We start from the raw sequence: 10,753 nt of genomic DNA on the forward strand, positions 1-10,753 counted from the left end.
CAAGAACCCAAGAATTAGAATATGGTGAGTTATTAGACAATATAGTGTAAATACCTGCATGGGATGGTTTCACTTTCCCATCCTTGACATCCTGCAAGTACTTTGGGCAGTTTCGCTTCCAGTGCCCCTTATTTTGACAGTAGAAGCATTCAGCATCCTTAGGGATGGCAGAAGGAGTGATAGAACCACCTTTGGTTCCAGATGAGGAGCCTTCAAGGGACTTTCCCTTGGTACCCTTCGAAGGGTGCTTCCTCTTCTTCCCTTTGCCTTGCCCGATAGCCAAAACAGAGGTAGTAGTAGGAGTAGGAGTAGTAACCGACTTACTCTTAAGACCACTTTCGGCAGTCTTCAGAAGTCCTTGAAGCTTACTGAGTGTGACTTCCTCCTTGTTCATGTGGTATGTCATACGAAATTGATCATAACACGAGGGCAAGGAGTGCAAAATGATATCAATTGCCAACTCCTCAGGGAAGTTCACATTCAGTTTCATTAGACGGTCTAAATACCTTTGCATTTTCTGTATGTGGGTCGTGATTGGTTCGCTATCCTTCATACGGGTAGTGATCATGGAGGAGATTATTTCATACCGCTCTTGACGAGCACTCTGATGGTACCTTTCCATCAGATCCTGATGCATCTCAAAAGGGTAATAGTCCTCATAGGACTTTTGGAGTTCAGCTGTCATGGTGGCCATCATGATGCATGCCACCTTGGTGGCATCTCTTTCATGTGCCTGATACTCAGCGACCTCCTCAGGAGTAGCAGTGGACTCATCAAGCTCCTTTAGCTCCTTATCGAGGACATATTCCTTGTCCTCGTAACGAGTGACCATCCTGATGTTCCGAATCCAATCCATGAAGTTGGAACCATCAAAGATGACCCTCCCACAAAGGTTCATGAGGGAATAGGAGCCAATAGGGTTAGAGCCCGAAGCATTGTTGTTGGAAGACATCTGAAAAGAAGAAAACAAGTTTAGATTAGATATATCGAATCCTTAATAATACACCCAAATGTAATATTAAGGCTAGGATCCAACACAATATATTATAACTTAGAAGAGGGATGCCGTAATCTAAGCTATAACATATTTGAAGGTAGGTGAATGACGATTCACCAATTTCCACCATGAAAACGAAATGAATTATTAGGTTTAGTTGGTTTTGAAATTCCTAGATTCTTTTGAGATTCATTGAACTTTTCAATGGCATGTTTCAATCTCGATTGTGCCCTTCAAGTTTTGTGACTGGGATGCCGAGGATCACAAAACAAGGTGTGAATAACCATGCAAATTCACTTGGTACCCTTAATATTATCACCTAATCAATATGCCGGTTAACCATACACGCTCCACCGATCTATGATAAACATTAAGTCACCCTTCGTGATCCTTACTAGTCCAAGTTAGTGTGCCGGTTAACCACACACGCTCCACCAACGACTTGGTATGGTACAAAGTGTGAATTTCATGGGTTAGCACCATATTCACATTTTCCTAAAGTAACTAAGATTGGGAATTTATTAAAGGTTTAGTTACTTTATAATATTCATTATACTTTTAATGAGAATTTAAAGTCATTGTCCTACCCGTTCGGCTAACGACCCTCCACCGATCAAGGAAGTGGTGGGTGAGAATGGACACCCATTAAGTTGCCATTTTATAGGCAACAACCTTATACCCCCCTTATAGACCGGCTTCGTGAATGAGGCCTACTAACGGTAAAACGACTTAATCTTATACATATATATAATAATTAACCATTAATGTTATAAATAGTATAAGGGTTGAATTTTAACTTTTAAAACTCTAAGGGTTTGGAATTAAAGTATATTAAAGTGTGTGTAACTTTACAAATTCCAAAACTTAAGGACAAGTTTTGAAACTATTCAAAACTTTTCATTTCATAACTTATGAATTAAAGGTTCATAAAATGAAGACTCTTCATTTTCATGTAACTTATGTGTTTTAAGTGTGCATAAATGAAAGTGACCTTTGGAAATCCATAACTTGAGGACAAATTATGGACTCCATTAAAACACATAAATGATCAAGAATTATCAATAAACAATTTAGCAAATAATTCTTATGATCTAACAATAATTCATAAGAACATGAACATCATATCAAAAATTCCAAGAACATATGAACACATATTATCATGCAATTTTGATATAAGCCATTGTAAATGGATTAGCATAAACATTACACCATCTTAAACAGGTTTTATAACACCAAAACAGTTTAGGGTAATGTTTCTAGTCCATTTCCAGCAGCAAAACTCGAAAATCTGCATTCTGAGGCTTCTACTCGTCGAGTGCACGAACCTACTCGACGAGTAGGATGAATTTACTCATGGACTTGGCGAGTCCCCCCATGGACTCGGCGAGTTCATGCTGCAGAATGCAGAAAACTTGAGTTTTTCAACAAGTATCAAACAAACAAGCCTAGGCTCTGATACCACTATTGGGTTTTGAGCAAACTAACACTCCTAAGGTGTTCATGCAACCCTAGAAACCTTGGATCTATGTTTGTCTAAAATACATGCAAAATAATTTTCCAAGGTTCATAACCTATCTAGCATACATGGGGTACTTTTAAACATAAAAGATACTAGAAGAATTACATACCTTTTGTTAGTGAGTTGATTCCTTGGGAGTTTGAGAGCCAAGCACCAATAATGTGAATGCCTCAAATGGAAATCACAAATCACCACAAACTTGGAAAACTTATGAGAGAGTATCCAATCACTCTAGAAATTCGGCCACTCTTATGCACACACACATAGTGTCTTTTCAAGCACCATAAGCCTCTTTATATAGTGTTGATGATTAGGGTTATGAACCATGCAAACCCTAATAACCCATGTCTTTTCCTATTCCAAGGATCCATGGGTTAAAAGCTCCATGGATCATCCATGGACTCCCATTCAAGCTTAGCCCATTTCCTTATGAGTGTTAGCCCACACTATATAAGTACAATAGCCCATTATTTAATTAGTCACCTTATGATCACTAAATTAATTCATAATTAATTTAAGATCAATACTAATTAAATAATACAATTTCATATTAATATATTATAACTTATAATATATTAGTAGGCCGCAAATATACTCTTCTCATAATGTTATCCATATAAATAGTTCGGGTGAAGTGCAACCCAAATGGACCATGCCGGGTCGGTTCAAGTATATACCAAATAAGTTATGGACTTAGACACCTTATCCAACAATAATCCCTGAAGGTATCCTTAGCCCTACTCTAGCATGCACTTCACATATCAATCATACTAATCGTACTATATAAGCATGGTTAATTTTGGGAAACACTTACTTGAGGTCGACCGATCACTCACATTGCACTCTCCCTTTTTACTTAAGAAAACGTTTTTCAGAAAAATTTGATCCTTTTATCTTTTGAAAAGATTATCATTTCCAGACACACCCGAGAGTGTGCCCGAATCCCTCAAACCAAGGCTCTGATACCAACTTGTAACAACCCAAAAACCAGGAGAATTTCTTTCATTTTTAATTAAGGTTTAGAATCATAAGTTTGATTCCAAATCCATTATAGAATCATCATCATATAAAATCATCAGAGTAACAATAACAATAAATGCAGAAAATGGTGGGGAGTGACGGCTGCGCCAGCAAGTCGGGCCCTTCCCCTTAGTACCGGAAGTACATGAAAACACAATACAAACTGTAAGCAAAAGCTTAATGAGTTTTCCCAAAAATACCACCTACCAAACATACAACTGGCCAAGCCTTAGCGTATATTCCAACCCAAAAAGCAAGTATGGGCCCCGCCCTGGGGCCTCGCCCTGGGGTATATTTCAACCCGATCGTATGATAGTGGGCCCCGCCCTCGGGTATATTTCAACCCGAACATACCCAAATGGGCCCCGCCCGGGGGTATATTTCAACCCGATCATGCAAATAATATATATATATATATATATATATCACACAACAACTAGCATACTACATAACTGGATAGTGGGTCGGCCTTGGTGCCTTCAACCCATGGATACAGGGAGGAGACTCACCTCAGTCTGCTGAAAAATACTAACTGCTCGGCTACTGATCCGGGAAATCCCACACTAAACACAGACAAATTACCCTAATTAGGAATGTGTTAACAATCAAGACTACGGCCCTAACTATCTAATTTCCTAAGGTCAAGCCCCCCGATTCACATTACCCTTAATGGGCTTAATTATTCATGGCCCAAAATACAATAATGGGCCCTAAGGCCCAACTTATAACACTTAAGGCCCATGACAAAAGTCCAAAAACACCCTTATCCCAAAATAATATTTTGGTGGCCCAAAATAAAGCCCTCAACTCCTAGGGTTCAAGCAAAAACCCAATACCGAAAGGCCCAAACATCCGCAACCCATTGTTGAGTACGTGGGGCATACTTAGCTTGCACGCTAGGTGTACATGCTCAAGGGATTGTACGCGGCGCGTAATAGCTTGTACGTCATGCGTACTCCCCCATGTTTGGCCAACTTCACTTTTTAGCTCTTAATCAAGTAAGACATTAGTCCAAAACTCACATCTGACCTCCTTGAGGTGGTTTATTACGTAAAGTTGTCAACTTTACATGCATGCATGGCTTAATGAGGACCTAGAGCTCAAAATAGATTAATAAATGACTTAATACTTGCATGGGGGGTCATAAACACCATAAAGCTTGCACCTTTAAGCTTAAGTAACCCATCAAACATCCATATCTACAAGATTTAGCATCTCAAATGGTCTTAACTCATCAACACTAACCAAAAGGGACCAAAAGGACCACACCAAGCTAAATAAGTAGATCTAAGCAAATGATAAACAAGGTATGAGCTTTATACCTTCAAAAGCTTCCTAAGATGATGTAGATTCAGGATCTTGAAGCTCAACCATGTCCAAGGCTTGCACACCAAGTTCTTCTTCTTGCAAACACACCAAAGAGGCCACTAAAGTCACTTTAAAGCTCAAAGATCACACTCACTAGAAAACTAGGATTTAAGGGACGATAACAAGCAGTGAAGGCTGATAAGGTTGAGGTTCCAAAGGTCATAAATGTGCTTAAATATTGGTCAAGTGATCGTTTCATTTTATTTACTTATTTTTATAGTTTATTTTAGCACATTCCATATCATTTTAGTTAATCTTCATGCATATTTTCTATTTTTGTTATTTTTCTCCTTTACCGGTGCTTTCCAATCTTTTGAGCTTATTTGCAGGATTTATCGAAGACTATTTGTTATTGGAGGTGTGGAAGGAGTACGGGACTGTTGGAGGCTTGCAATTTGTTCGTGGACTTAAAGTGTGGCGATTGGGCTCAATGTCAGTACAAGCGGGATGCGCGTTGAATTTAATTTTGGACGGGGACTCGAGTTGAAGAGGATTAAAGGAGTATTGAACCATCATTGGAGGCTTTGGATTAGCACAATTGGGCTCCCAAGAGTTATACATGTGGGCTGAAGTGTGAATGAAAAGCTTGGGCTGGAGTATATTTTAAATAGCCCAAGTCCCACAATCAGCGAGACCCACGCGGTCCGCGTGGATCCACAAACGGTCTGAGTGGATCGTGCTGAAGTGAATCCGGACTTTGACTCTTTCACCCTATTTTTGGAACTTTGGTGGATAGCTTTTGGGGAACTTTTTGAATTCGAAAATAAGCACCTTTTACTGAAGATTTGAAGCATCATTCATCATCAACACCTGGAAGAACTATTCTTTGGCTCTCAAGAACACTTGGGAAGAAATTGAAGATTTTGAAGTTTGGTGTTATTTCACTTCATCTTACATTTAGAACAATGTTTGGTATTTATAAACTACCTTGTATTTCTTTTATTTTATCCATGCTTGGCTAAATTCTCATTTGGTTGATTAGGGTTTAATCTCATGGATGATTGGTTGTTTTGAAGACTATTATTACCTTGTGTTTGAAGTTTATGGAAATGTTTTCTAGTTACACATCTTGTTATGTTTGTTTATCGATCATGAGCTTGGATGAATAAGCATATATTTTTGTTGATCAATTTCTTGGTTAAGTAATGGACTCTGAGATTGGTAAACAACAAATGGTTTCTATGCTTGTTTTCATTTCATTTAAACCATGGGAATGTTTCCTCCATACTGATAATGTAAGCATTTGATTATTTTATGGACTTGGTAACTCTTAGAACTCAAAGCTAATTGATTTTCACAAGATTATATGCTTCATTGATTTTGTGACTTTAATTAAGGGAATGTGTTAGAGCTCCTCTAACCATTTTAATATCTAAGAAGAGTTGAGGTAATTTGTGCTTATGAATTGCTATAGCCAAGTTAAACCAATTCACAAGTGTTGTTCCTTTTAGTCTAATGATAAGTCAACTATATCATCCATGTGGTGTATCCCAAAATCAACCAATTTCACTTCATTGAATTCAATTAAATCTTTTACTTTTTTACTTGTTATATTTACATTCTAGCTAGTTTTAATTTTCTCAAACAATCAAAAAGAATTAACCCCCCCCCCCCTCTTTTTACTTTCACTTTTGTTTTACAAGTACTTGAACGAGTGATTTACATAGAGATTTAAATTGAACCAATCTCTGTGGATACGATCCCTTTACCACTATACACTATTTTAGTGTGGAAGATTTAGGGTTATTAATTTTGTTGGCCTCGACAACCACCAAAATTTGGCGCCGTTGCCGGGGATTGGTTTATTTTTAATCAATTTGTTTCTCTATGCCCAGATCTCAATGTGCAGGTGCTTTGATTTATAATCCGGAAATTGAAAAAGAAGCAAGACGTTTGGCGAAGGAAAAAAAAGAATAGAACGTGGTCAAACTTCAAATCCTCACAGGGATCCGGAGGTTGAAACCGCTTCATCAAGTGACACGGAACCCGATTCAAGTCCCGACCCTCGCCAAGAAATTCCCGAAACACCACCCCTACAACAAAATCCACCCATTATTGAACCAATTGCTATGGCGGACGGAGGAGAAGCTCCCGAAAGAACTTTGAGGCAAATGATGGAAACCGATGTTACACAAACTCCAACCGGTATCAATTACCCCGTTTTGGAAGGAGGTTCGGAATTGAAGTCAAGTTTAGTTCATCGTCTTCCAACTTTTCATGGATTGGAGAATGAAGACCCTCATAAGCAATTGAAGATGTTCCACATTATTTACACTAGTATGAAGCCACAAGGGTCAACCGATGACCAAATCAAGCTAAGGGCATTCCCCTTTTCATTGGCCGATAGAGCAAAGGATTGGTTATACTATCTTCCCCCGGGGTCAATCAACGCATGGACAGACATGGCAAGAGTTTTTCTTAACAAGTTCTATCCCGCTTCAAGAGTCTCAGGTCTTAGAAATGAGATTTGTGGAATCCACCAAGGTCAAAATGAGACTTTTCATGATTATTGGGAGAGGTTCAACAACTTGTGCTATAGTTACCAACAACATCAAATTCCGGAACAACTCCTCATTCAACACTTCTATGAGGGATTGTTGCCAATGGAGAGAAGACTAGTTGATGCCTCAAGTGGTGGAGATGTCTTTAGCAAAACTCCACAACAAACAAGACAACTCTTCAACACAATAGCCGCAAATTCACAACATTTTCGCCCAAGCCAAGATATGAAAAGAGACACACAACACAAAGTCAATGAAGTGGGAACATTAAACCTCGAGTCTCAAATAAAAGACTTAACCTACGTTGTCCAAAAGTTAGCCATGGGACAAACTCCACAAGTGATGGTTTGTGGAATATGTGCAACAATGGGACATCCTACGAATATGTGTCCCATTCTCCAAGAAGATGCCGAACATGCGAATGCCACGGGAGAGTTCCAAAATTACCACAACAAGCCATCCGGTTACCAAAATGCTTACAATTCAAGTTGGAACCCAAATCCCAACATGAGCTACAACCCAAGACCATTGCCTCAAAATGCATTGGTTAGACCTTCCTATCCACCACCACAACCTCATTACCAATATCCAGAACCACATTATCAACCCAAACCGCACCCTCCACATCATCATCAACAACCTCCTCAATCCCAATCAATTAGCTCCGGAACGTATCTTGAAGACATTGTCAAATCCTTAGCCACTAGTACCCAACAATTCCAAAAAGAGACAAGGATTAGTATCTCCAACCTTGAAGCACAAATGGGAGATATAGTTACATCCATAAGCAAGTTGGAGTCCCGTGGAAAATTGCCTTCTCAAACCGAAAAGAACCCAAATGTCAATTTGGTGACCTTGAGAAGTGGCAAACAAACCGGAGAGAGTAGTTCAAAGAAGAAGCCAAGGGATGAAGAGGAAGAAATAGAAGCCATTCCCATTGTGGATCCCATAGCCAAGAATGCCACACAAGCCGGAGTTCCAAAGAAGACCATTCCCTTAGTGACGCCAATAGTCACTCAACCACCATTCCCTTCCCGAATTGCGACTTCGAAGAAGAAAATGGAGGAGAAAGAGATTTTGGACACATTTCGAAAGGTGGAAGTAAACATTCCTTTACTTGATGCAATCAAACAAATCCCTAGATATGCAAAATTCTTGAAGGAACTTTGTACCAACAAGAGGAAATTGAAGGGAAATGAGAAAATCTCAATGAATGAAAATGCATCCGCGGTTTTACAAAGGAAATTTCCACCCAAGTGCAAAGATCCCAGAATGTTTACGGTTCCTTGCAAGATTGGGGACGTCACTTTTAGTAGTGTTATGCTTGATCTTGGTGCTTCTATCAATGACATGCCCTATTCGGTGTATGAATCATTAAATGTCAGACCCTTGAGTGAAATCGGTGTCATAATTTCACTTGCGGATAAATCGAGTGTCTTTCCTAGAGGTGTTTTAGAAGATGTTTTGGTGCAAGTGAACCAATTGGTCTTCCCGGCAGATTTCTATGTGATTGATTTAGAAGAGCAAGTGTCCTCCAAGTCGGGTATAATTTTACTTGGGAGACCATTTTTGAAGACGGCTAGAACGAAGATTGATGTGTATGCGGGAAGCTTAACGATGGAGTTTGATGGGGAAACAATAAGTTTCAATATCTACGATGCTATGAGATATCCTAATGATGTTTCATCTTTGTGTTTTGTTGATGTTGTAGAACCATTGACCCAAGAATTGTTTGAATTGTCTAACGATGACATGTTGGAGATGATTTTGAGCAAAGGATTTGATTGTGGAAAACTAGCCAAGAAGTTGAAGCTCTACTCACTAGACCCCAAAGTTGAAAGATTGGTTAACAATTTAGAGATCAAGAAAACCACTCAATTCAGTGTGAAGAAAATCGAGCTACCTCAAACCCATTCAAGATTGTCACCCTCCCTTGTTCAACCACTGGAACTAGAATTGAAAGTCCTACCCCAACACTTGAAGTATGCATACTTGGGAAACAACAAGACTCTTCCGGTCATCATTTCAACTCACCTAACTGAATGTGAAGAAGAGAAGCTCCTCAAAGTGTTGAAGGAACACAAAGAAGCAATGGGCTGGACAATTGCGGATATCAAGGGATTGAGCCCCTCCACTTGTATGCACAAGATCTTGATAGAGGATGAATGCAATCCAATCTGTGACGCACAAAGAAGATTGAACCCGCCTATGATGGAAGTTGTGAAGAAAGAGATATTGAAGCTTCTTGATGCGGGGATGATTTATCCAATCTCGGATAGCAAGTGGGTGAGCCTGATGCAAGTCGTTCCAAAGAAGACGGGAATCACGGTAGTCGAAAACAACAAAGGTATGATGGTCCCCACCCGCGTGCAAAACGGGTGGAGAGTATGTATTGACTACCGCAAACTCAATGCAAGCACAAGAAAAGATCATTTTCCATTGCCTTTCATTGACCAAATGTTAGAAAAGTTGGTCGGGAAATATCACTATTGTTGTCTCGACGGGTACTCCGGTTTTCACCAAATCCCGGTGGCACCGGAAGACCAAGAAAAGACAACATTTACATGTCCATTTGGCACTTTTGCATACCGGAGAATGCCATTTGGATTGTGTAACACCCCGGCCACTTTCCAACGTTGTATGGTTAGTATCTTCTAGGAATATGTTGAAAATATAATTGAGGTTTTTATGGATGATTTTACGGTATATGGCAACTCCTTTCAAGAATGCTTGACCAAACTCACCAAAATTTTAAAAAGATGCATTGAAACGAATTTGGTTTTAAATTTTGAGAAATGTAATTTTATGGTGAGTCAAGGTTTTATTTTGGGTCACATTGTGTCAAAGAAAGGAATTGAGGTAGATAAGGCAAAAATCGATGTTATTCAAAGCTTACCCTACCTGACTTGTGTTCGGGAAGTTCGTTCTTTTTTAGGTCATGCCGGATTCTACCGAAGGTTCATCAAGGATTTTTCAAAGATAACAAGACCAATGTTCCAACTCTTGCAAAAGGAAGTTGATTTCGAGTTCAATGAGACGTGCAAAGAAGCTTTCGACAAGCTCAAAGAGTTGCTTACATCCGCTCCTATCATGTAAGCACCAAATTGGGATCTCCCCTTCGAGATCATGTGTGATGCAAGCAATTATGCTATAGGCGCCGTTTTGGGTCAAAAGAATGGAAGAGCCTCCCATGTGATCTACTATGCATCGAGAACACTGGACAATGCTCAAAGCAACTACTATACCACGGAGAAGGAGCTATTGTCCATAGTGTTCGCTTTGGAGAAGTTTAGACAATACCTACTCGGTACGAAATTCATAGTGTATTCGGATCACGCGGCACTCAAG

At 39.4% G+C, this 10,753-nt stretch overlaps 1 protein-coding gene across 1 annotated transcript; it reads left to right on the plus strand.

The window, feature by feature from the left end:
* The first annotated feature begins 8,167 nt into the window (after nt 1-8,167).
* LOC145127055 (uncharacterized) lies at nt 8,168-10,501 on the plus strand. The gene is made up of 2 exons (XM_079062306.1): nt 8,168-9,752; nt 10,224-10,501. The coding sequence occupies exons 1-2, from the start codon at nt 8,168-8,170 to the stop codon at nt 10,499-10,501; spliced, it is 1,863 nt and encodes a 620-aa protein (XP_078918432.1).
* Nucleotides 10,502-10,753: the final 252 nt, after the last annotated feature.

Source organism: Lactuca virosa, chromosome 7 (genome assembly GCF_052849685.1).
Source record: "Lactuca virosa cultivar CGN04683 chromosome 7, Lactuca_virosa_CGN04683_v6, whole genome shotgun sequence".
In the NCBI taxonomy this organism is placed as follows: Eukaryota; Viridiplantae; Streptophyta; class Magnoliopsida; order Asterales; family Asteraceae; genus Lactuca; species Lactuca virosa.